This window comes from Halichoerus grypus, chromosome 6 (assembly GCF_964656455.1).
Source record: "Halichoerus grypus chromosome 6, mHalGry1.hap1.1, whole genome shotgun sequence".
NCBI classification, from domain to species: Eukaryota; Metazoa; Chordata; class Mammalia; order Carnivora; family Phocidae; genus Halichoerus; species Halichoerus grypus.
The window spans coordinates 28,903,154-28,927,107 of record NC_135717.1 but is presented as its reverse complement, the minus strand read 5'-3'; the positions used below and the strand labels follow the sequence as shown (position 1 = coordinate 28,927,107).

Genomic DNA, 23,954 nt, shown 5'->3' with positions numbered 1-23,954 from the left:
TTTATATGATGCTTAGTAGTGTCCCAAGTAAACTGAATCACTTTGAAATTACTTTTATAATCAGGAAAAATATAAATACCCATTCTTCAAAGCAAAATTTTCCGCAATGATGAAAATGAAAATAAATTGTCCACAGTCCCACCTGAGAGTCAAACACGGTTTACTTTGCATTTTGCTCTATTTTCTTCCAGACAATTTTCTCTGCATAGTTTAAATGGTCCTTTTGTTTGTCTATTCATTCCACAAACACTTATATCTATTGTGAGCCAGGTGCTCCTCTAGGAACAGATGCGAAGGAGGCCTGGCTTCTGTGGGGCCGACAGCAGAGAGATCAGATTGCTATATGTCTTTGAATGTTGTTTCACCTAACGGTGTAACACGAGCATTACCCAAAATTGCCCATGTTCATTTTTCAATGGCTGTGTGAACTCTGTGCTAAAACAGCTACTGTAACTTCATTATTTAGGTCGCAGATTCCACTTGCTGTGTCATACACAATGCAGCACTAAACATTTTATGCGTAAAGCCTTCTGTATTTCTGATGACTTTTATTTTAAGTGGTGCGCACTCATACGCTGGTTAAATTAAACTTTTTTGAGAGAGAGAGAGAGAGAGAGTGCGTGTGAGTGCGGGTGGGGGGTACAGAGGGAGAGGGAGAGAGAGAATCTTTTTTTTTTTTTTTTTTTTATTTATTTATTAGAGAGAGAGAGTGAGAGACAGAGAGCATGAGAGGGAGGAGGGTCAGAGGGAGAAGCAGGCTCCCCGCTGAGCAGGGAGCCCGATGCGGGACTCGATCCCGGGATTCCAGGATCATGACCTGAGCCGAAGGCAGTCGCTTAACCAACTGAGCCACCCAGGCGCCCGAGAGAGAGAATCTTAAGCAGGCTCCCACACCCGGCGCAGAGCCTGACATGGGGCTCAATCTCACGACCCTGAGTTCATGACCTGAGCTGAAACCAACAGTCAGATGCTTAACCGACTGAGCCACCCAGGTGCCCCTAAATTAAACATTTTTAAGACTCTTTGATACAGTTTACAGAATTGTTTTCCAAAAAGGTTGGGTTTTATTAGCAGTGCCTAGGGTATGTATCTCAGCTCCCCACAACCCCTCCTGACAAAGCCATGGAGAAAGATTGGGGCTTTATTAAGCGTAGCCCAACATACTGATTACTTGGACTCTTCTTGCCATTCATTCGTTTGTTCATTCATCCATTCATTCATTGTCTGTGCAAACCACACAAGAAAGGCTGATGGCAAAGGGTGTGAGACTGTGGAGGAGCACGGGTGGGAAGCTGGCCACCACCGTTGTAATGCGGCCCTGTCCCCGCCTTGTCCTCTGCAGGCTGTGAACCCAGGCAGGTCCCTGTTCCTGCTGTATGCCCTCAAGAGCTCCCCGAGACTTGGTCTGCTGTACCTCTACCTATTTGACTACACAGACACCTTCCTGCCCTTCATCCACACCATCTGCCCTCTGCAAGAAGACAGTTCCGGGGAGGACACCATCACCAGGCTTTTGGTAGGTCTGCAGAGCGCCTTGAATGCGATGATTCTGCCACTCCTCAGCATGCTCTGGAGTTGGAGACAGGACTGTAGCTGTCATGGAAGAGCCAACAGCACCCAGCCTTAAGGAGAAACCCTCTAAGAGGACACAGAGCAGACCTTCCCCACTCCCAGAAGCCAGTTTTATTTCCTACATTACACAACAAGAGGGGCTACCCTCTGGACCTGAAATATTTGGGGGGGGGCGGGGGAACAGCATCGCTTTTGTTCTAAATTTAGAAGATAGCCTAGGTCTAGATTGCCCGAGGGTTAGATCTGTGGACCTTCCAGCTTGGTCATCTGTCTGTTAAGAGGATCCCCAAAGGATGATTATTTGTCCCACCGCAGGGCAGGGTTAGCATCTACCCCAGTGGCCTCAGAAGAGTAAGCCTCATCCACCTCACTGATAGGAGCTGTCACATCAGCTGACCACAGGCCCCTGGCAGAGACAGTTACGCACCTTGGCTTTTGTGTCTTCAGTGTGACCCATGGAGTCCTCCAGAATTGTTGGTGGATCCCACTTTTCTCTGTGTCTGGTTTCTCTGTGTCTGGTTGGTATTTCAGGGGATGTCCTTTGCATTGCTGCTCTTGGGGCCGTCCCTCTGATCTGTTTAAATCAAAAGTCACATGGTTATAGGAATCGTCATATATGATCCATACCCATAAATATCAAAGCAGAATTCCTAAATTTCCAAAGACCCTTTTTAAAATACTTCAGTCAAGTGTCTGCCTAACTGACTTGAGCCCTGGGTGTAGTTTAAAGCCTGCTGATGAGCCCCTATGCAGTGTTTATCTAATTACCCAGTTTCCTGCTGTTACCTGCCCTCGCTGGACTGGGAGCACAGAGACCTCCCTGCCTTTCCATTTTAACAAGCCCCAACAACCCCTGCCCACTCAGCAGGCTCACTTTCTTCTTGCAATACTTAGTATCTGCTCCATTGTACACAGTCCTGCTGAGCTTCCATAAGCCTTCTGGATGCCTCCATGAGTTGTTTAAATGCTCTGGTTAATTATTTGCTAATATCTGTAGTTAGAGTTTTTTATTTTCCCCAAAACTACTTTTTCAAGGTGTATGTTTAATTTTCCCATGATCTGTTACCATTGCAGTGCAGCTAAGATGTCGAATTTAGAAAACTGTCTGAGTTACCCATGCAGGGAGGAAGAAATTTAAAAACTGGTCTAATTTCAATTCATTGCACCCTCATTATTTATACCTCATGCTTAGATTTTTACTTCTGAGTTTCCACTATTACATAAGAAGCATCTCAGTTCAACTTCTTTGGTAACATTTATCCAGTGTAAGATTAGTTATTATAAAGGTGAGCTGATGGATGGAAATCTCATGTTATGCTGTTGGATATGCGGGTGTTTTAATAAACGTAAGGTTCACTGTGAGGACCACAGTATTTTCCGTAAAAGTCAATCCTCACGATTTTTTGGGCCCACTTGTGCTTATTTTTATGTTATTTTAAAGGATCTTCGAGAGCCCACATGGAAACAATGGAGAGAATTTCTTGTCAAGTACTCCCTCCTTCCGTACCAGCTGATTGCTGAATTTGCTTGGGACTGGCTGGAGGTCCATTACTGGACATCACGGTTTCTCATCGTCAATGCCATGTTACTCTCGGTTCTGGAATTATTCTCCTTCTGGAGGATCTGGTCAAGAAGTGAACTGAAGTAAGTGTGTTTTTCCATTGAAGATGGCTGACACAGCGGGCACCGAGAAGGACTGAGTGGTGGAAGGGTCCTCTCTGAAGTAGTAGGTAAACAGGAAAACAGTCCTGGGGCCCTGGTTTAGAAACACTGCTTAAGCAGCGAATAGGAAACTGTCCTCATGTTTGGAGCCGGGGAAGTTTTCGTGGTGCTCACTGTTCAAGAGTTTCTCCATATATCTTATCCCCGTGTAATAACATATCATGTACTTCTGGGGGCGGGGGTGTGCATGAAGGATTGTATTAAGGAATACATAAGTGAGAAGAAAAGGGTTCTTTATGGAGAGGGCACTTTGGTAGAGCATAAAGAGATCTGGTGAGGAATTCTGTAGGCATGAGTTCTAATCCTGCTTGGCCACTGAGCAGGACAGTAATCACTTCTCTGGATTAATGCGGAAAATGAGAGCATTGGGCTAGCCAGTCGGAGTCAGGACTCTTGGTTGCATGTGATAGAAACCAGCCCGGGGGTACCTGGGTGGCTCAGTCATTAAGCATCTACCTTCGGCTCAGGTCATGATCCCAGGGTCCTGGGATCGAGCCCCACGTCAGGCTCCCTGCTCACTGGGAAGCCTGCTTCTCCCCCTCCCACTCCTCCTGCTTGTGTTCCCTCTCTCACTCTCTCTCTCTGTCAAATAAATAAAATCTTTAAAAAAAAAGAAAAGAAAAGAAACCAGCCCAAATTGGCTTTCCCAAAAAGAGAAATGCCCCACCAAGGCTTCCTGCACGGCTGGATCCAGAGACCCAAACGCTGTCGTCAGGACTGATCCTCTCCCTCTCACAGCCCTGCTCTTTGCTCTGTTCAGCCTCCAGCAGCTCTCTTCACGCAGGGCCCATGGTCACTCGGGGCACAGATCTGAGCAGCTTAGCACCCCTGGTGGAGAGAGAGCACTTCTTTCCCCATAGCACTTACAGTCTCGGGGCTCACACTCCTTTGCTCTGATTGGCCCTGCCTGGGTCCCATGCCCACCCAGACCTATCACCCGGTGCCGGGGTATGCCAGGCTCTCCTTGTCCAGGCTCAAGGCATCCATCCCCTCACCCCCAACCAGGGGTTGGCTTCAGATCCACCGAGACCACATGGAAAAGAAAGGGGAAGGAGGCACCCAGAAGGAAAACTCAGGAAGTGTTTCCAGAAGAAAGAGGGTGGCTAGTGGGCAGGCAGAAGTAACACAGCCCCACACCAGCATCCTTAACAGCCTTAAACATCCCATGACTCAAAGAGTTCTTGGCCTCGTCAGTCAGGAACAGCCCTATAAATAGTTCCAAAAACCTGACAAGAATCTCCTTTTGATTTATTTAGGCTCACGGTTAATTGAGCCCCTCCTCTGCCCCTGGCTCTCTGCCGGGCACTGCAGATGTTTTGGTAAAGAACACAGACAGTCTGGACTCTGAAGGCCCATAGCCTTACAGAGAAAATACGGATATTAAATACATACAAGTGCGACCCAGCGACGAAGCCGGTGGGGCTGTGGTGGGGGGGGGGGTCCTCGCCCGGTGTGGGGACCAGGACCAGGCACACCCCGCAGGCTGCATGCTGGGAGTGGAGGATGGTGGGTCAGGCAGAGGCGCGCCTCAGGCAAGCAGGGCCGTGAAGCAGGGTGTCTGCAGCAGCAACGGCCAGGCTCCGCGCTGGGAGAAGGCCCAGGGCCCACGCACTTTGGCGTCATCATTAGAAACAGCATCACCATTCCACCTCTCAGATGCTTCTCTTCTTTTCCCAGGACCGTGCCTCAGAGGATGTGGAGCCATTTTTGGAAAGTATCAACACAGGGGCTTTTTGTGGCCATGTTCTGGCCCCTGATTCCTCAGTTTGTTTGCAACTGTTTATTTTACTGGGCCCTGTACTTCAACCCAATTATTAACATTGATCTCGTGGTCAAGGAAGTCCGACGGCTGGAAACCCAGGTGTTTTGACTTGCACTGCGCAGGCCCTGAGAGACTCTTTCAGCCTCCTTGACGTCAGAGCATTGATGCTTGAGCAAGGGGGGGCGGGGGGGAGCAGACTTCCTATTTCTGCGCCTCCTGAACAAGGTGCTGCTTTGTCCGTGAGAGGCTCCAGCCAGGTCCTCTCTCCCATGCCCGTGGCATCCTGGCTGCAGGGACTGACAGCCCAGAGCTCGGCCGACCCAGCAGCAGCACCTCCCAGCCCGCCCCCCTCCGCACAGGGACTGCGGAGGCCCGCTCCACCACGGCTCTCAGGGACCCGGGGCCCCAGAGGATGCATGTGGCCACGGCAGGAGGCTGCCGCATCAGCGGGCCCGCTTGACAAAGGCTCCCGGCGCGAGTTGCAGCCCGAGGCTGAGCCCAAGACCCGGCTCGCTGGGGCCAGGCCCGTTCTCTAAGGCAGATTTAGGAAAACCAGGAGATTTTGTCATAGGCGTAGACAGTTGCACATAAAAAATGCAGAGGAGAAGCCCAAATCTGATGGACGATTCTGTATTATTAAAGAGTTGCTAGAAGATTTGTCAAAGAGTTAAGCGTCTAAAAGGATTCTGTTTGAGACTAGACTGGTGGTCAGACTGTCGTCAGGTTTTCCGTGCGTAATCATTGCGAGTTTGGATCCCTGACTCGGGTGGGGATTGAATAGGATGTCAGGCACTAATGGAGAATGACTCGCATCAGGCTGAGCTGCCTCAGTGCTGCTGAAAATGATTGTTGTGGGGTTGGTTCGTTTTGTTTGCAGGAATTTAATATCCAGGATAATCCTTTTGTTCAAGGAAACATTTTGTACATTGACCTTGCACTGTATAATCTTACTGTCCTGTTCTGATGTATAACACAGCAAGTATAATTACACCAAGTGCTGTAACTGTAAATATGAATGAGATGAAGCAGGGCCTTTTCTTTCCTTCCAGTGTAAAGACAGCAGGTGTGAACGTGAGCCGTCGGAAGATCGGCCCCGCAGAGGTAGACTTGCATCCACAGTGTTGTTTTGTGACTCCATGAACCCTTCATTAATCCTTTGGACCTATGAACATTTCCCTCAAACTTTGCATCCGAAAGTTTGAAGATATCACTTGAAAGTAAAATAAAGATTTTTATATAGATAAAAGTGCTATCTAGAGAAAAAGAGAATTGCTTAGAAAACGTGAAGAAAATCTGCACTGCCCCATACAGCCTGCTAGTCACACGAAGTGCCCCAGCCTGACGCGAGAGCCGCCCTGCGGTGTCTCACGTGAAAAGGAGGGAGAGTGTTTTTCTTCCTCCTGCGCTTGCTCATTAGGCCCCAGGGCTGCCAGGCCTTCCCCCGTCACTGACCACATAGCAGGTCTGGGGACTCCACGCACTATTTGCACATCCCTGGCCTGGTGCCTTGCACAGTTACTGTTCTTTCCAGCTGAGCACGGGGAGGCTGGTTGGCATTGGTGGGGCTGGGCCCAGGCCAGACTGCCAGTCGAGTGCCCCCACGTGTACCCTGTGGGCTCACAGCATTCCCCACCTCCTCCCCACATCCTGCTTCAAGGATGAGTGAGTAATAGCCGCATATGCGCTGGGAAGGAGGAAGTGCAGACGGGCTGGGCCGGACTCTTGCTTCTTGTTGCCCGAGTGGGGACAGGCACTGGCTGCCTGTCTCAGCCCTCAGACCCTCTCAATCATAGCGGGCTTGGGTACCCCAGACGGGGCATTTATTGAAAATTTTCAGGCCCTTTGATGCAGAAATTGCACTTCAGTAAGTCTGGTATAAGAGAGCAAGAATTCCTGTCCTCATTCAAGGTCCTTCTAGCTGGACTACGAATCAAATTGACAAGAGACAGATCAACGGAAAATCAAACTTAACTTTGTACATACGGGGAATCCACGCAGGCAGGGCAATTCCAAAGACGGGCAAAACGAGGCCAAATGTCATCCTGAACTAAGGTAGGGATGTGGGCCGTCAGAGGGAAGGAATGCAGATGTTTGGTAATGAGCTGTTTGCCCTGCCACGCAGATGGGCCACTCAGATAGAACTGATCTCTGGTACTAACCCTCATTCTAGGACAGACCCCCCAATTTAGATTCTTCTAGGTAGTTAAAAGGAGGGGCAAAATTTTCTCTTGAGCCCACAGGGTCTCTGCTGCCTTCAGTTCAAAATAATCTCTATACCCATCTTGGGGTGGCCTGCCCTCAGCCATGACACTAGGTTAAGGAACAATAAAAAGGGGGGTGGTGGGGTGTAGCAAAGATGTATTCAATAGCATCCTCGTCACGTCAATAATCGATAAAAACTGGAAACATCAATACCCAAAAGTGGGCAATCTATAAAACAGTATGTTATACGGTTACTTAAATTGAAGTTTCCAAAGGTTGTTTTTTTTTTTTAAAGATTTTATTTATTTATTTGACAGAGACACAGCGAGAGAGGGAACACAAGCAGGGGGAGTGGGAGAGGGAGAAGCAGGCTTCCCGCGGAGCAGGGAGCCCGATGCAGGGCTGGATCCCAGGACCCCGGGATCATGACCTGAGCTGAAGGCAGACGCTTAACGGCTGAACCACCCAGGCGCCCTCCAAAGGTTTTTTAATGACGTCGGGAAAAACTTGAGGTCAAGTCCTATGCCGTGGTCTCAACTGCATTTTTAATTATCACAGAAAACACTGATGATAGCACACAGAGATACTAAAATTGGTTATTCTGGATTGTGGGAATTAGAGTGATTTTTTTCTCTCGTTTATATTTGTCTTTATTTTCCTTTATCTTTTTAAGCATTGAGTATATTCTACCTCTGTAACCAGGAAATTTAACCGTTAGGTGGAGTGGGATGGAGAAGAATACTCTTAAGAAAGCTCATAACCACCAGACTGGAACTTCACAGGAGTGGGCATCTTAAGATTTTATTTATTTGAGAGAGAGAGAGAGAGAGAGCGCGCACGAGCAGGGGGGAGGGGCAGAGGGAGAGGGAGAAGCAGGCTCCCCTCTGAACAGGGAGCCCAACCCGGGGCTCGACCCCAGGACCCTGAGATCATGAGCTGAGCGGATGGCAGACGCTTCACTGACTGAGCCACCCAGGCGCCCCAGGAAGGGGCATCTTGTTCATCGCCTCATCCCGGAACACAGAACAAGGCCAGGCACGTGGTAGGTGTTCGTTCATGTTTGACCACCCGCCGTCAGGAGCAGGTTAGAACACAAAGCTCAGCCCTTTTCATAAAAGACGAATCTCAAAAATGGTACCAAACCCAATACAGCCATAGACCTAGTTGTGGTTTTATAAAATAAGCACGGGACTTTTGACCTTAAACTGGAAGCCACACAGGCTCCAGCCCCAAGTTCCGGGAGAGAAAGCAAACAAGGTTGCAGCTTTCACACTTGGCCTTCGTTCCCTCCTGCAAAGAACTGAATGCAGCTGTTGATGAGTGAAAAAGAGTTTTTATTTCCTTGTGCGAAAGAACTTTCCAAGTTAGGCTAGTCAGTCACACTGGGGCGAGTCCTTCTCACATAAGAGATGGGGGTAGAATAAGTACTTTAAGTTGTACTTAGTCTGGGCTAAGCAGTAAGCGATCTCCTTGTCACACTTGCACAAGAGCTCCTGGCATTTGTTCTCCGCTGGTCCTGGAAGAAGTGGGGAAACTGAGTTAGAGCAGGGCCTCTCAGAGACTTGACAGTAAACACTAGGGAAGCCAAGAAGCTGGAGGCAGGGAGGGTGGTAAGTTGCATCTACCTGACGCTTGGCAATTTACCACGTGATCTCCATCCTGGCAAATTCCGGGGGTGGGGGGCCGACATTGGCCCCGTTTTACGGAAAAGGAACCTGAAGTTGCCAGGGAAGTGTTTTCAGATGGAAAAGTCCGAAGTCCATGCGACCTTCTGGCTTCTCTTCCGCATCAACATTACACTACCTACCCAGAGGATCCGTGCAGATAAGCAGTAGGTGCCTGGGAACGATCCAGGGCGCTTTTTTGGAGTGCCTGCTCTGCTACTTCCTAGCTAGGTGACCTTGCCCAAGGTTTCTGAGCCAAGTCCTCACTGGAAACGTGGGTCACGGAGAAGCCCATGTAGGGCGCCCAGCAGCGGCTTGGCAAGGGACGGGCACTCGGTCAAATGTCGGCTCCGCCTGCATCTCTCTGCCTTCCTTCTCCACGTCTCTTCCCCCTGCTCCTTCAAGAGCGTATTCCATCTTCCGCTTCCAGCCTGAGCCTGCCTTGTAGAGACGCAGAGGGCGCCACTCGAAGGTCAGTCTCCGCCTTGGCAGTAATCCCACCATTGGAGATTCACTGCTTGGGGTTAGAAAGATTCCCTGATCTTCAAGTGGTATTTTACTAATCTAGAAGGCATGATGCCTGAAACAGCTTTGGAAATCCCACCTAACCATGCCACCCACTGCCCCTTAGTGTGGGCTTTTAATTATTCACATACATGTAAATACAAAACCCACCCACCATTGAATCCTTCCAAATTGCCTCCAGAGGCAGAGTGAAGCACCAGCTTTGGAGTTAACCAGCTCGGTCAGGGATGTAGCAGCTCTGTGCCTTTAGACACATCACTTCATCCCTTCTAGGTGTCTCCTCAGGGCAACACGGGGATACTAATAGTACCTACTTCTAAGGGCTGCTGGGAGATCGAAAAGACACCCAACAGATCATTTTACCCAATGGGTAAAATGCAGGGCATACAGTAGACACTCAGTAAGCTGGAGCCGACCTCCTTCGGCAGCCAGCCACTCTTTAGGGATCCTCTCATGTTCCTTGGAGGGGCGCCTGGGTGGCTCAGTCAGTTAAGCGTCTGCCTTCGGCTCAGGTCATGATCCCACGGTCCTGGGATCGAGCCCCGCATCGGGCTCCCAGCTCCACGGGAAGCCTGCTTCTCCCTCTCCCACTCCCCCTGCTTGTGTTCCCTCTCTCACTGTCTCTCTCTCTCTGTGTCAAATAAATAAATAAAGTCTTAAAAAAAAAAAAGTTTAAAAAAAATTTAAAAATCCCCTCATTTTTAAATAGTAAGTCAATTATTAAATAAGTTGTAATTTAATTATATTACATGGTATTAAACTACATTAAACAAATTTAAAAATAAATAAAAAATTAATTCTATCATTGCCATAAGTAGAAAACCAAAATCTTATACCATAAATTAAGAAACTGGTCGAAAAACAACAAAAACCAGTGGAGGTAAATTTCTAATATTAAAGGCTAGTTAGATGATATTGCCTCCCTAAAGGCTGTAAGCCCCAAATTGGGGTGTCTTGGTTAAAAGCAGGGAGATTAGCAAGTGTAAGAGAGGTTTAACCTTTCCAGCTGTCCAACCATCCCACAACGGATGCTTACTCCTTGCCTAACTGGAAAAATTAATAGAGAACCGAAAGAGAACATTTTTCTCATATAAATTCATCATGAAGCTTCCCAAACTCTAGAAAACTACTGGAAGGGAGGACCAAACACAAACACCCCCCAAATCCAAAAGCCTGTGTTTAAACGCTTTGCAAAATGCCTTGGTTATAATTCATTAAATCAGTAACAAGAGGTCAGGACGACGGACACAGGCTTTATTGTGCATTTATGCAGAACCAGGCACCGGGCAAAGGGCTCCATGGTCCCCATCTCACCCAGCCCTCAGGGCTGTGCCACAGGGCACCCCAACCTTCCAGAGGAGAAATCCAAGAAGGGGCGAGAAGACTAGGACCCCAACTGGGTCTCGTGACCCGTCTGCAGGAAGGGAATGGTGCAAGGACTCAGGACGCGCCCACCCTTGCAATTCATGTTTGTAACACAGCATTCTTTAATAGGGTTTTAATGACATGAGAAACAGCTTATACTTCGGCAAAAAATAAGGGGTACAAAACATACTGCCGTATTTTTTTTTTTACACTTGATCTTAGCCAAAAGGCCGAGAAGCGATGCCAGGTATTTTTTTAATGATGCACTTGAAAAAGACAGGGAAAACACCAGAAGGTTAGTCAAGGGGTTGTCTGTATAGTATCAATGGGACCCTCTCGCTCTGATATCATCACCCACCACTCTCATCTAGGTGACTCCGCTCCAGCCTCACCATCCTCCTTGAGCTTCTTGGACCACCTAGACATTCATTCCTGCCTCAGGGCCTTTGCACTGGCTGTTCCTATCATCTCTTTACATGGGTCCTCTCACATTTCCCAGGTCTCTGTTTCAGTGGCATTTTATCACTGCTTCTCTGGCCCCAGACCATTCTATATAAAAGAGTATCCCTTACCTTGCTCCCCTGCATTTTTTTATTGCGGTGAAATTCCCAAAACAAAATTTACCATTTTAACATGCACAAGTCAGCGGCATTTAGTACCTTCACAGTGTTGTGCAACCATCACTCCTCTCTAGATCCAAAATATTTCTATCACTCCAAAAGAAACTTCATACCCATTAAGAAGTCACTCCCCATTGGGGCGCCTGGGTGGCTCAGTTGGTTAAGCGACTGCCTTCGGCTCAGGTCATGATCCTGGAGTCCCGGGATCGAGTCCCGTGTCAGGCTCCCCGCTCGGTGGGGAGTCTGCTTCTCCCTCTGACCCTTTCCCCTCTCATGCTCTCTCTCTCTCTCTCTCTCCAATAAATAAATAAAATCTTTAAAAAAAAAAAAAAAAGAAATCACTCCCCATTTCCCCTCACCTGAGTCCCACTGATCTCTTCGGGCAACCACTAATCTGCTTTCCAACTCCATGGATTTGCCTATTCTGGACATTTCATAAAAATGGAGTCACACAGTATGTGACCGTTTGCGTCTGGCTTCTCTCTCTTAGCATCATGTTCTCAAGATTCATCCACGTTGTAGCAGGTATGATGCTTCACCTACTTTATTTTCCAACCCAGTACTTATAACAGCAATGAGCACAGACACTATATCCCACCCTCCTCCTTTTAGACTACAGAACCTTGTTTCTCCATCTTGCCCAAAACCTAGCATGGAGCCTGACACAGAATAGATTCTCAATAATATCTGCTGGGAGGACGACAGGATAGCCATCCGCTGTTTCCAATCCTCATACAAACCCGGCACCTAAATTTTATTATTCTCATTTTACAGATGAGGAAAGCAGAGCTCAGAGGGATTCAGTAACTTGTCCAAGATCACAACACTAAGCAGGGAGGGGAACCAGGATTCCAGCCCAGAATCAGCTGACCCAACACCTATACTGACCTTGTGCTCCAACCCAAAGTGTCTTCCTTCCTTCCTTCCTTCCTTCCTTCCTTCCTTCGAGAGAGAGAGAGAGAGTGAGGGAGGGTAGGGGTGCGCAGAGGGAGAGAGAGTCTTAAGCAGGCTCCACACTCAGCACGGAGCCTGATTTGGGGCTTGATCTCACAACCCTGAGATTATGACCTGAGCCGAAATCAAGAGTCAGATGCTCAACTGACCGAGCCACCCAGGCGCCCCAGAAAGTTTCTTTGAAAAGCAAGACATGGTCTCACCACTCCATAGCCTCAGGAACGCAACAGCATCATGTTATTCAAGAATAAAGACTTAAAAGGAAAAAACAGCCCCCAAGGATTAAGCTTAAAATAAAGACCTTCCAGTAAATATTATCATAGGCTTTAAATTTTTTTCAATATATTTAAGTCAGGCCCATAAATGGAAAATGGGCAACACCTGTAATTAGGTAAACGGCTATGTTCAGAGTATCTCCAAACAGAAGAAGAGAATATTTTTAGCCAAAAACAAATGCAGAATAGATATTTTGGTTCTTTTCGTTTGGTTCAGGGAGGCCAGTTCTGTAAACAGGCATGAACTCCACCAGCAGACACACCAATAAATAGTTTACAGACATCGCTTTCGCATGCTTAGCGGCAAGCCGAACATGCAGTTGAAGGGACAAGGGAGAGGACTTCAACCGATTTCCCAGTCAAGCCCCATTTCATCTCCTTTCTGCCCACCCTGGGGCTGGACAGTCTGGGGGCAGTCTGTGGGCAGGGGATGCGCCCAGGAGTGGGCACATGACCACCACATTAAGCGAGTCACTTCCTTCCCTGAGCTTCATTCAGTTTCCCCAACTCTAAATAAGAGAGTTGGACAAGACCATGTCTGGGACACTTTGGGTCCTAAAAATTGATATTATGTCTCCATATTAATTCAGCTTTGCTCTTATACCAACTGCTACTTCATGCTAAGGAGATACAGCTGAGAGTCCAAGAATATCCAAGACCATCCTTCTGGTAACCCTTATGACGTCTTCCTTCCCTGCAGTGCAGGAGTGGTGGGTTTAATGGAGAGTCATGCCAGATCCCCTGTTCTCTCTAATGGAGGTAGTGGAGGTCAGAGAGAGGTTCAGATCAGGCTGACAGCTGGAGGAGAAGGGAAGGGAAAGAGTAACAACCCAGTCCAATCTGTTTATCATGTTATAAACACTTTTTTCATCTTTGCAATACCCATCTTCCAGGTAAGGAAACTGAGGCCCAGGGAAGTCATCCATCTAGGGCCAAGTGAATCTCAACAAGGGTACTAAGACTATTCAATGGGGAAAAAATGAGTCTCAAATGATGCTAGAACAACTGGATATACACATGCGAAAAAATTAAGTTGGATCCCTACCTCATACTATATACAAACATTAACTCAAAGTGGATCAGTGACCTAAATGTAAGAGTTCAGATTATAAAACTGTTAGAAGAAAAGAGGGGTAAGTCTTCATGACATAGGATCTGGCAGTGGATTCTTAGGACACCAAATACACAATCAACGAAAGACAAAATAGATATGTGCATCCAAGATGTTATCAATAAAATGCAAAGACGGCCTACAAAATGGGAGAAAACGTCTGCAAATCACATATCTGATAAGGGTCTAGAATCCAAAATATATAAAGAACTCTTATAACTCAATAATAAAAACACAACCCAATTAAAAATGAGCGAAGGGGTGCCTGGTGGACTCAGTCGGTAGAGCATGTGACTCTCAATCTTGGGGTTGTGAGTTCAAGCCCCGTATCAGGTGTAGAGATTACTTAAAAATAAAAATGTTAAAAATATATAAACAAATAAATAAAAAAATAAAAATGAGCAAAAGACTTGAATAGACATTTCTCCAAAGAAAATATTAAAAATGCCAACAAGCCCATGAAAACATGCTCAACATCATTAGTCATGAGGGAAATGCAAACCCAAACCACAATGAGATACACTCAACACCTCTACTAAAAGCAAACAAACAAAACAAACAGGAAGATAACAAGTGTTGACAAGGCTATGGAGAAACTAGATCCCTCATACGTGGCTAATGAGAATATGAAGGCGTACAGCTTCTGTAGAAAAGTTTGGTGGTTCCTCAAAAAGTAAAAAGAGAATTACCAGATGACCCAGCAATTCCACTCATAGTCATACCTCCCAAAGAAATGGAAACAGATGCTCAAACAAATACTTGTTCGCAAATGTTCAGAGTAGCACTATTCCCAGTACTCAGCAGGTGCAAAAAAGCCCAATGTCCGCCAACGGATGAATGGATGAACAGAATGTGGTCTATCCCTACAAAGGGAATGTTACTCAGCCATAAAAAGGAATGAAGTTCAGCTACCTGCTACCACATGGATGAACCTTGAAAATATGATGCTAAGTGGAAGAAGCCATACACCAAAGGCCACAGATTGTATGACTTCATTTATATGAAATATTATATATACTTCATTTGTATGAATTATATAATGTTATATATAATATATATTCTGTTTTATATTCTATGTAATATAATATATACAGTTATATATAATATATATTCTGTTATATATTATTATATATAATAATAGGATTCAATTGACATATATATTATAACATATAATAACAGAATTCAGTTTATATATATATCTATAAAATTAGAATTGGTAGATCCATAGAGAGGGAAAGCAAATTGGTGGTTGCCAGGTGGTGGCGGAAGGGGGAATGAGGACTGACTGCTCAGTGGGGCTCTTTTGAGGGAGAGGGTGGGGTAGGAAGAAAATCTTTTGGAGCTAGACAGAGGTGGTGGATGACATTATGAATGTATTAAATATCACTAAAGCTTATACTGTAAATATTTAATTTTGCATTATGTTTATCTCAATTAAAAATAAGAAAGAAAAAAAAAGTTACGGAACCAGTTTCTGGGTCAGCAGCCTTACCTACCTTGTACATGTACTATTACTTCCCATATTTGTTTTTTTTTTTAAGATTTTATTTTTAAGTAATCTTCCCACCCAACGTGGGGCTCAAACTCACGACCCCAGATAAAGAGTCGCATGCTCCACCAACTGAGCCAGCCGAGTGCCCCATTACTTCCTTTTCTTTTTCTTTTTTTAAGAGCGAGAGAGAGTGTGTATATGCCTGTGAGTGGGGGAGGGGCAGAGCCAGAGGGAGTGGGAGAATCCCAAGCAGGCTCCACACCCAGCACAGGGGAGCCCAACACAGGGCTCGATCCCACAAACCCGAGATCACAACCTGAGCCAAAATCAAGATTTGGATGCTCAATCGACTGAGCCAACCAAGCACCCCTACTTCCTAGGCATTTAAAATGGATTCAGCTTTTTAATTTATTTGAAAGGAAACTATATGTGGAAAATACCATCCATCAGAAGGTAATCTTTTTTTTTTTTTTAATGTTTTATTTATTTATTCATGAAAGTCAGAGAGAGAGAGAGAGGCAGAGGCAGAGGGAGAAGCAGGCTCCCCGCCTAGCAGGGAGCCCGATGCGGAACTCGATCCCAGAACCCTGGGATCATGACCTGAGCCGAAGGCAGACGCTTAACCATCTGAGCCACCCAGGCGCCCCCATCAGAAGGTAATCTTAAAAATAAATGCATCAGTCCTTTTCTTACTGCTTTGTTTAAAAAAAAAAAAACAAAAAACCAGTAAGGTTTAAAAAAAAAAAAAAAAGCAAAAAACCAGTAAGGTTGCCCTGAGGGACACTTAACATTTTTTTAAAGATTTTATTTATTTATTTGAGAGAGTAAGCGAGCAAGAGAGAGCATGAGCGGGAGAAGGCGCAGAGGGAGAGGGAGAAGCAGGCTTCCCACTGAGCAGGGAGCCCGATGCGGGGCTCAATCCCAGGACCCTGAGATCACGACCTGAGCTGAAGGTGGACACTTAACTGACTGAGCCACCCAGGTGCCCCAACATTTAACATTTTTAATTATTGTTTTATTTTTCTTTAAACTCCAGAAGTGGTTGGTCATGTAAAATGTACAATGAAGTTAGGATGGATTCTGTTACAATTATCCTCATTAAATACATACTGCTTGCAGGTAAAGACAGATAAGTAGATAAATGGGTAGGTAGATAGATAAATAGGAAGAATTTTTTTTAAGGCAGAATTCAATTGATGAACAGAAGTGTTCTTGGATATGAGCCTGCTCTCTCTGTTAAAAAAAATAAAATCATCAAGTGTTCCAGGGATGTTAAAGCTAAATTAACACTGAACTGAGACTTTCTCCTCCACAAAGTTAGAAAGATTAAAAGAGAGGGGTGCCTGGTTGGCTCAGTTGGTTAAGCGTCTGCCTTCAGCTCAGGTCATGATCCCAGGGTCCTGGGATCGAGTCCTGTGTCTGGCTCCCTGCTCAGCGGGGAGTCTGCTTCTCCCTCTCCCTCTGGCCCTCTCCCTGACCTCTGCTTTTGCTCTCTCTCTCTCCTCTCAAATAAATAAATAAAATATTTTTAAAAAGAAATATTTCTTTTCCATAACCAAATGAAGAGCACAAGGGAAGTGAAATGTGGTAATTGTCACTTGGCCTCAATGTGAGGCAATAGGGCATGGTGGGGACTGGGGCAGATGGGAGAGAGAGGCCCTGCCTATAATTGGCAGCCCCTCTAAGCTCCAGCCAATGGTTACTACCAGGTCTGATGCTATTGGACCCCCCAATTTTTTTAAGGAAAACCAGACATTCAGAAATTCAGATTTTTTTTCATGTGACCTGTTTTGACTTTTCAAATACTGGCTCAAATTGCTTTTCTAAACACTGTGCAGGTGAAGCAAGACATTTGCAGGACAAACATGGCCCAGGGGACACCAACCTGCAATACTATTAGCCCTATTTTGAGAGATGAGGGCACAGCGTTCCAGAGAGAGGAAGGGGTTTTCCTGGGGTCCCCAAATGGTAAGTGGTAGGATGTCTCTAGAACACGGGCTTGTTCCACTGGTTCAGCCTTAGGGAAGAAGGGCCAGTGAAATGAACTCATATTACAGGCTCAGTCCAGGTTCTATATCCCCCCATTCACCAGCGGGGAACCCAGCCCCAGCCCATGGCGTCTGGTCCTTAGCGCTGGACGTTTGGGGCTGGCGCCTCAGAACCATGGTGCAGGGGGGTTATCAAACCACACCAAGGTGGAGCTGGCCTGCATCTTGAGAGGATCTCACGCTGGAGCTGGGGGTGAGGACATGGAGACTCAGGCCTCTCCCACTAAGTTCTCTCCTTCCATTTTCTTTTGGTTCCTAACATTTTGTTGTGGAAAATTTCAAACGCACAGAAAAGCTGAAAGAATAGCAGAGAACATCTGTACACCTGCCTTGCCACGTCTACCAATGACATTCTGCTTCACCTGTCGCCCCTCCGTCTGCCCACCCACCCGTCCATCTGTCCACCTTTTATTTTATTTCGTTTTGATGCCTTTGCAGAGATTGGGCACTTCACCCATCCAGAGTTCAGGCTGTGGATTCCTTTTCTTTCTAAGCTTTGGCTCAAAAGTAATTAATGAAGACATTCTTTTTGTAAAGGAAGGGAAACATTACAGGAACGTGAACTTGCCTTCCACCACCCCTGCCTCAGCCTGATCCTGTGTCTAGGGACGACCACAGCCGCCCGCAGCACGCCTTGTATCTCTACATACCTTTTTCTGAGCTTTGAAGTATCTACAGGTAGCCACGGAAAAGAAGCACGCTACTATGTTGCAAGCTTCTTCTTCTTTTTTTTTTTTTTAAACAAAAATTGTGCTTTCCTGGACATGTCGCCCTCCAGTTTGCTTTTCCACTCAACACCTTCTCGCGTCAGCATGAGGTTCTACCTTATCCCTTTCCGCAGGCTGCAGAGTCGTCCACAGTAAGAATGCATCGCAGGTTTAATCTACCCACGCCCCCAGCTGATGGACATTGAGATTGTTTATACCTGGTGTCATTTCTTTTTTAGCTTTTGTCCCGGTTTCTTTGTCTGTTTCCGTAAGTGCTCCGTGTTAAAGATCACTTAGAGTAGGTAACCCCCGGGGGTGGTCTCTGCAGTGTTGGGAGCAGCGGTGAGTTACTGCAGCCAGGACGCCCGGGGCCGCTGGGGAGGCGGGGGGGGGGGGAGGCGCGGGCCCTGCTGGGGACTCACCGCACACAATGCTCCGATTGACACACTGCCAGGAGTAGCGCTCCATCTTGGATCTGCAGCCAGCCTGCTCAGCCTGCGTGTAGCAGCAGTCATGCCGGTGACAGCACCTGGGGATGGCAGACAGGCAGACCAGCAGCTGGGTGGTGGCAGGGATGCTCTCCCGGCCAGGATTCTGGGTACGTGAGGACACGCAGGGAGCCAGCATCTTCTGGTCCAAGCTGTGTCCCCAAGAATCCCCACCCTGGGGAATAATTTTGCTGGCCCCAGTGTGTGGGGTGTGCCCTGGCTCCGTCCCCTGGCCCCTGCCTGCCTCATTCTGTGTCTCTGAGCTCCTGCGCACCTGCCTCCTCTCTGTGCCGGGAGTGAGCCGAGCCCCGCCTGCCTCCTGACTTTGCGTGGGACCTGTCCTCTGCCTGGGACGGCTTCCTGTCCATCCTTCCTCCCTCCAGGTCTCAGCCTAAGAACCGGCTCCCATCCCAAGATGTCATCCAGCTCTGGACCTCCCCAGTCAATGACGGTCTCCTGGTTATACTCTCTCATACAACTGGGTTCCCTCCCTTCACGGCAGGTTTATAACGAGACTCTCATTTTAGGGAGAAGACTGATGAGCATCTGTCCTCTGCAGTGGCCAGAGCTCTGTCGGGACGGGACCATTTCTGTCCTGCTCTCCACAGTGTCCCCAGTGTCCACTCCAGGGTCTGCTACATAATAGGACCTCAATAATAATAATAATGATAATTTGCTGTTGAGCAATTCTGAGAAACATCCACAAATGTCCCCAAACCTGCCCATAATTCATTCATTCACTGGTACGGTCTCCATCCAGCTACTAGTCCCTCTGTGTCCAGAGCCCATAATGGGATCTGGCAGGGAGAGGTCAGCCAGATGCCACTCTGCCCTCAAGGAGCCCCCAGTCTGATGGGGGGAGGCAGACAAGCTGCCAGACACCACATGCATGGTGAGAAGTGCTGGAACGTGGGATAAGGGGTCGGGGGGGGGGACTCTGGGAGCCCAGAGGGGTCAATGCCTGAGCTGCATCTGGGAGGATGTGTAGGAAGCAGGCAACCATGCCCGGGAGCCTTGGAAGCATGAGACTGAGCAAATACCTGTCTGGGACAGTTAAATCCTCCAAGCCAGGGAAGAGACCATCACATGGTGCTCTCTGCCACCTCCTACTGGCTGTGTGGAAATGGCTGAGTGGCCGTGCCTCCCTGAGCCTCAGGGGACAGCCGTCCTGCCCACCTCGGAGGATAAATGAAAGGAAGTCGCGGGAAGATCTAAATAAACCCTCAGCCTTGCACAGAATGGGCATTTCTCACATGGTAGCGGAGCCCAGCGAGTAGGGGCATAAATCCAGCCGGGCTGCCTGGGTTCGGATCCCAGCCCCCACCCCTCACTGTCTCTGTGGCCCCAGACAAATTAATCTCTCCTGCCTCAGTGTCCTCATCTCTGAAATGGGGTTGTTGTGAGGACTGAGAGGGCTTCTCAGAACGGTTCCTGGTGCATAATATGTCTGATCAAGCCTATGTTCTTTTTTCAGCCCAAGTAATTCATTGCATGGCCAGGCTGGGGGGGGGGGGCAGCTGTGACAGCCGGGGTGTGTCCTCAGTGGCCCCGTCACCCAGGAGGCCCTCTGCCTGCCAGGTTGTACTGCGTGCTAGGATCTTGCTAGTCCAAACAGAAACCTCGGTTGTGGGTATTTCTTTATAGAGGCCTTAACTACCCCAGGGGGTGGGGGACCTTCTAAGCCCGGGCCCAAGCATGCACTCACCAGTCGATGGCGTCACGGGGCTGGCCATGGCCTCCCATGCCACAATAGCAGCCATAGCTTATGTAGGACAGGGGGCTGCGGCTGCCAACACAGTTCATGGTCCCTGCCAGTTCTAGAAGCCCACGCCGGTGCACGTGTGACCTCTGGGAAGCTAGAGGGAAACAAAGGTCAGAGATTGCAGGGCAGGGCTTGGGGAAGGGCACTAGTGTGGGAAGGGCTTGGATGACTGTTTGGGTTTGAATCCCGCTCTTCTTACTTCCTCGCTGTGTGACCTTGGACAACTTACTCAACCTCTCTGTGCCTTGGTTTCCTTGTTTATACAATAGGGAGGATGAAATGGCATCATGCATGTAAAGCCCCTGGCACATGCCAGCCTCTACTATTCATGTCTCCAAGGCAGCCCTGAAAGAGAAAACAAGTCACGGAGCCGCAGCATCCCAAAGGTCGCACCACTGCGCCTTTGCACAGGCTGGCCCCTCTTCCTGGAATGTCCTGATTTCCAATCTCCTGCCCTTGTCTACTCTTCGTCAGACTGCTAGTCCCGAATCAAATGTCTGTCCAGTTGCCTGTGCTGGGCACTGGGCAACAGAGATGAGCTAAACAGGGTCCATGCCACCAGGCTCCCCTGCAGGGGCTTTCCTGTCCATGGGTCTCCCCTGCCCCCCACCATGCCCCTCCAGACTCTGGCTTGGGGCCTTTTGCATCTTCTCTTATTTTCACTGCCCACGCACGGCTTCCTCCCACACAGGGAGGCCCTGCGGCCTGAGCCCAGCCACCTGTCTGCATCCCAGTGCATCTCTGACACACAGTAATGCACAGGAGGGGTGACTGGACCCCCCACATTTCACAGGTGAGGAAGAGGAGACCGGAGCACCAAGGACGACCCCCACAGTCACACAGCCAACAAGAACCTGATCTTCTTGGGGGGCTCTGATCCAGGCTTCTGACCTCCAAACCGGTGCACCTTCCTCTTCACCCAATAAGGGCAAGGGAAGGGGGCCTGCCAAGGTGACAGAGCTGAGAGGCACCAATGGGGCCACTGCTTGAGGTCAGGGCCCTCCAAACCCACTGTGACCGGGACATCCAATAATCCTTCTGGTGAAGGTAACGAAGGAGTCCGCTCTCTGGCATTGGTCCAAAAAACCAAACAGAGTAACAGTAAGGAGTGCGATCACTTGAACCTCACCCCATACCAAGCACCATGCTCCCCAGTTGACAGGCATCTCCTATTGTCAACAGCATAGCCTCCTTGTCTTGTGGGCAGCTGTTATCCCATTTATGGCTGGGGAGACTGAGGCTTGAAGATGCACAGGGCTGCCGAGGCCCAGAGCAGACACTCACACGGGAGCCTCTCTGATTCCTGGGTGTCCACTCTCCACCACTTGGGGACGGAGGAGCCAGGCCAGGTCTGTGCATTGCATCTGCCCATAAGGTCTCATCACTTTTCATCTAAAACAAGTTTTCAGGGCGCCTGGGTGGCTCCATCGGTGAAGCGTCTGCCTTCGGCTCAGGTCATGATTCCAGGGTCCTGAGATGGAGCCCTGCATCGGGCTCCCTGCTCAGCGGGGAACCTGCTTCTCCCTCTCCCTCTGCTGCTCCCCCTGCTTGTGTGTGCTCTCCCTCTCTGTCAAATAAATAAATAAAATCCTTAAAAAAATTTTTTTAAAACAAGTGTTCATCACCCTGACTTTTTTGAAGAGTCCAGGCCAAAATTAAACCCATTGTTGTTTTTTCTCGGTGGAAAAAGTACCATATTTGTGGGGGTGGGGGAATAGAGATGAGTTAAATAGAAAGAAAACACAGAAACCAGTTAAAGGTTTCGCCTTCCTCTCTGGGTGACCAGTCCTCGCTCTCCCAGAACTGGCCAGGTGCGGCTCCCAGCTGCCCATGCGTCTGCCTGAAACATCCCGTGGCTCCCACCGTCCAGATAAAGCTCAGAGGCCTTGCCGCAGCCCAGAGGCCCTGCACGAAGGGGCCCCTCTCTCAACACCCCCATGTCCTCTCTCAACGCCCCCATGCAGCCCCTGCTCATGATGAACGTCTCCTCCAGTTGAATTTCCCATCACAGACACCCTGCAGGGCACACACCCTCACCCCATGCTCACCTGTCACCTCCTTCTATAATCTGCCTTGCCCCCAGGTGACCATAGGGGTCTTTACCACGCTGTGCAGCTGTCTGCTTATGGGAGTGACCCTCTATTTAACTCTTTTAAAGATTTTATTTATTTATTTGACAGAGAGAGAGAGCACAAGTGGGGGAGCGGCAGGAAGAGGGAGAAGGAGAAGCTGAAGGCAGATGCCTAACGGACTGAGCCACCCAGGCGCCCCTGGGAGTGACCTTCTCAACTGGGAGCTCTTTGAGGGCAGATTTCTGCTGTAGACAACTCCAGATCCCCTGGCACACAGTAAGCTTCCAGAAAAGGTCCCTTGACCTCCGGACCCACCAAGCCCCATGGAACACTCCCTGTGTAAGCATACCTGAAATGGCCCCAGTCCTAACTCCATGCCCCAAAGCTGTCCCCAGAGGTCCCCACCCTGACCTGACCACACTCTGGCAATCTCAGGGTCCTGGGCACAGCCCTCCAGAGAACCAAGGCACGGGGCAGCCGCCCAGCACTGAGTTTGGAACCAAGGAAAACACTCCCTCTGCATCAACTTAGGTGAGGCAGGTCATTCTGGGGTCTGTTTGCTCTGTCTGCCCGCAACAGCCTCTACTTGGGAGTGCCAAAGCTGTCCCGGTGTCCCATGGGCCTGAGCGTGCGTGTGTGTGTGTGTATCCACGTCGGGCTGTCTGGTCTGCCTGAGCTTTATGTGTGCATATGTGTGTTCCCTCCGAGGTCCCTTTGCCTGTGTCCCGGTGTGAACCTGTCCGTGAACCCTACACCTGAGTGCCCAGGTGAGGCTGAAGGTGTTCTGTGCCTGCGTGTCTCCCTGCTCGTGGTGTGTCCCTATATTTCCCTGCGAGTGGGTGTGTCTGTACACCCCAGGAATAGTCGGGTGCTGAGGAGACCTCTCTAAGGGTGATGGCCAGGGGCAGGTGAGAAAGCCACCTTCTGTTCTTCACCTGCCCCTCCCAGGTGTCCCCCCCGTAGCCCTACCTTAGACCTCAGGGACAGGTGACTGGAGGGTGCCTTGGGGGGGGCGGTGGGGCTGGGGGACAGGGTTCCTGGAAACCTGGTAAAGAATGCATCAGAGGGGCGGGAAAGGAGGGCCGTGGGCTCCCGGGGCCCCGGGAGGCGGGGCAGAGGCTGATGAGTTGGAGGGGTTGCAGAGGGACGGGAAGTCAGGGCTCCCCGTTCCTCCGGGGGGGGCCCCCCTCCTCACTCACTCACCAGCGCTGGGCCCGAGTCCGGGTCCCAACAGCAACAGGAGCAGAAGGAGCAGCGGCGGCCGCAGCATTGCGGGCGGGCTCAGAGGCAGCGGACCCATCCGACGGCTGCAGGTGCCGGCAGCTCGGGCCGCGGTGTCTTCTCGGAGCCCCGCACCCCCTCCCAGCAGCCCGGCCCCGCCCGGCCCCGCCTCCGACCCCGCGGGCAGTCGGGGCGGGCGCTCCCGGACCTCCGCCGCGGGCTCCCCCGGAATGGGCAGGGGCGCGCCGGGCGGGAGGGAGAATCCGGCTCCAGATGTGTCGGACTGGGACTTGGGGAGAACGACAGAGGGAGGGCGCGGGTCGGTCCAGGAGTAGGCGTGCGACAAAGGTGCCCGGTTGCTGCTGCCACCTGCAGCCCCCTCCCGGCGCCCC

The 23,954-nt window shown here is 49.3% G+C and overlaps 2 protein-coding genes across 4 annotated transcripts in view; one reads left to right on the top strand and one right to left on the bottom strand.

Annotated features, from left to right (window-relative positions):
• BFAR (bifunctional apoptosis regulator) overlaps positions 1–6,302 on the top strand; it is a 28,458-nt gene extending 22,156 nt beyond the window's left edge. For both annotated transcript variants that reach the window (XM_036089183.2, XM_036089181.2), the window contains exons 6-8: positions 1,343–1,516; positions 3,014–3,216; positions 4,972–6,302. In XM_036089183.2, coding sequence (XP_035945076.1) covers positions 1,343–1,516; positions 3,014–3,216; positions 4,972–5,164 — 570 coding nt within the window. In that variant the 3' untranslated portion in view covers positions 5,165–6,302. The remainder of the gene's footprint in view (positions 1–1,342; positions 1,517–3,013; positions 3,217–4,971) is intronic.
• LOC118533736 (group 10 secretory phospholipase A2-like) lies at positions 1,489–23,641 on the bottom strand. Of its 2 annotated transcripts, XM_036089184.2 has the most exons (4): positions 23,551–23,641; positions 20,213–20,363; positions 18,442–18,548; positions 8,632–8,774 (listed from the first exon to the last, which is right to left on the bottom strand). In XM_036089184.2, the coding sequence occupies exons 1-4, from the start codon at positions 23,639–23,641 to the stop codon at positions 8,632–8,634; spliced, it is 492 nt and encodes a 163-aa protein (XP_035945077.1). The 2 variants fall into 2 exon arrangements, 1 of the variants encoding a protein (XP_035945077.1); XR_013448894.1 differs by lacking the exons at positions 8,632–8,774; positions 20,213–20,363; positions 23,551–23,641 and adding exons at positions 1,489–1,593; positions 2,000–2,146 and having other exon boundaries at positions 18,442–18,834.
• Between the last annotated feature and the right edge of the window lie 313 nt (positions 23,642–23,954).